At 37.7% G+C, this 982-nt stretch overlaps 1 protein-coding gene across 1 annotated transcript; it reads right to left on the bottom strand.

The window, feature by feature from the left end:
* Nucleotides 1-777, bottom strand: LOC143529647 (uncharacterized). Its single transcript, XM_077025395.1, has one exon. The coding sequence runs from the start codon at nt 775-777 to the stop codon at nt 1-3; it is 777 nt and encodes a 258-aa protein (XP_076881510.1).
* Between the last annotated feature and the right edge of the window lie 205 nt (nt 778-982).

Raw genomic sequence — 982 nt, 5'->3', positions numbered from 1 at the left:
TCAGGGTTCGTCATTGCTTTCTGAACTGACCGTTGAATTCATATTCAACCCCAACAACACATGCGGATAACTCGAGTTCATTAACTGGGAGTGATTATGCGCAATGTGTTGAGGGAAAAATGAAGGTGTTGCAGTTCCTGAAAAACTCGAAAGAAACCGGGGTTCAAATGAGGATGACAACGAAGAAGGAAGTAGGGACGCACTATAATTAGTATGATCTAGACGGTCATGACCATATCTTGACAAAGATAGATTTGAAGATGGATGAAGTTCATTATAATTATAAGAACTCAACCTGTTTTCTACACACACTTCCTTCCCCTTTGTTCTTTGATGATCGCAATCCGGATTATTGAACAATGATGGAAAAGAAACTTGTGTAGAATTGAAATCTTGATGAGTAAATGTTGAAGGAAAATGAAATGGATTGAAATTGTAGTCTTCTAGTGCCATTTGTAAGGGAGGAAGCTTAGCGATATCGTCTTTAGTGACATCAAGCAACCAATCTATGACCTTGCTCGGTTGGCTCAGCCCGAGCTGATCTTGAAGACGGTATAGTTGAAGAGCTGCGTGTTCTGAAAGCCGAATCCTTCGGTCTTTTAATCCTCTTATAGTCCATACTTTGGTATGCCTGTCTTTCCCTCCATAACTTCGCGATACCCTTAAGATTCTTGGATTCATGAAGCGCGAATATTGTCTCCAGGTTGGATTAGTGTTTGATAGGTCTTGCTGGCTGATCATATGATCTTCTTCTTGATCATAGGTGTTGCTAGTCATCTTATAAGTTTTATCAAGATTCATGAAACCCTAATTTTGGAAACTAATTTTACTAGTCAAGAAAATGTTACATAAATTATTTCTAAAGAAAATGAAGAAGAACTAGCAGTTAACTTGAGATCAATCTGTATCCACTGATAATAACTAAACACTGATCATAGAAAATTAATTAACTCACATTTGAGATCATGCAGCTATCAGGAAT

Source organism: Bidens hawaiensis, unplaced genomic scaffold, assembly GCF_021521415.1.
Source record: "Bidens hawaiensis isolate Kalapana, Puna unplaced genomic scaffold, B.hawaiensis_p1.1 tig00008634_1, whole genome shotgun sequence".
Classification (NCBI taxonomy): Eukaryota; Viridiplantae; Streptophyta; class Magnoliopsida; order Asterales; family Asteraceae; genus Bidens; species Bidens hawaiensis.
The sequence above is the reverse complement of the archived record's forward strand: the minus strand, read 5'-3'. Positions and strand labels throughout refer to the sequence as shown.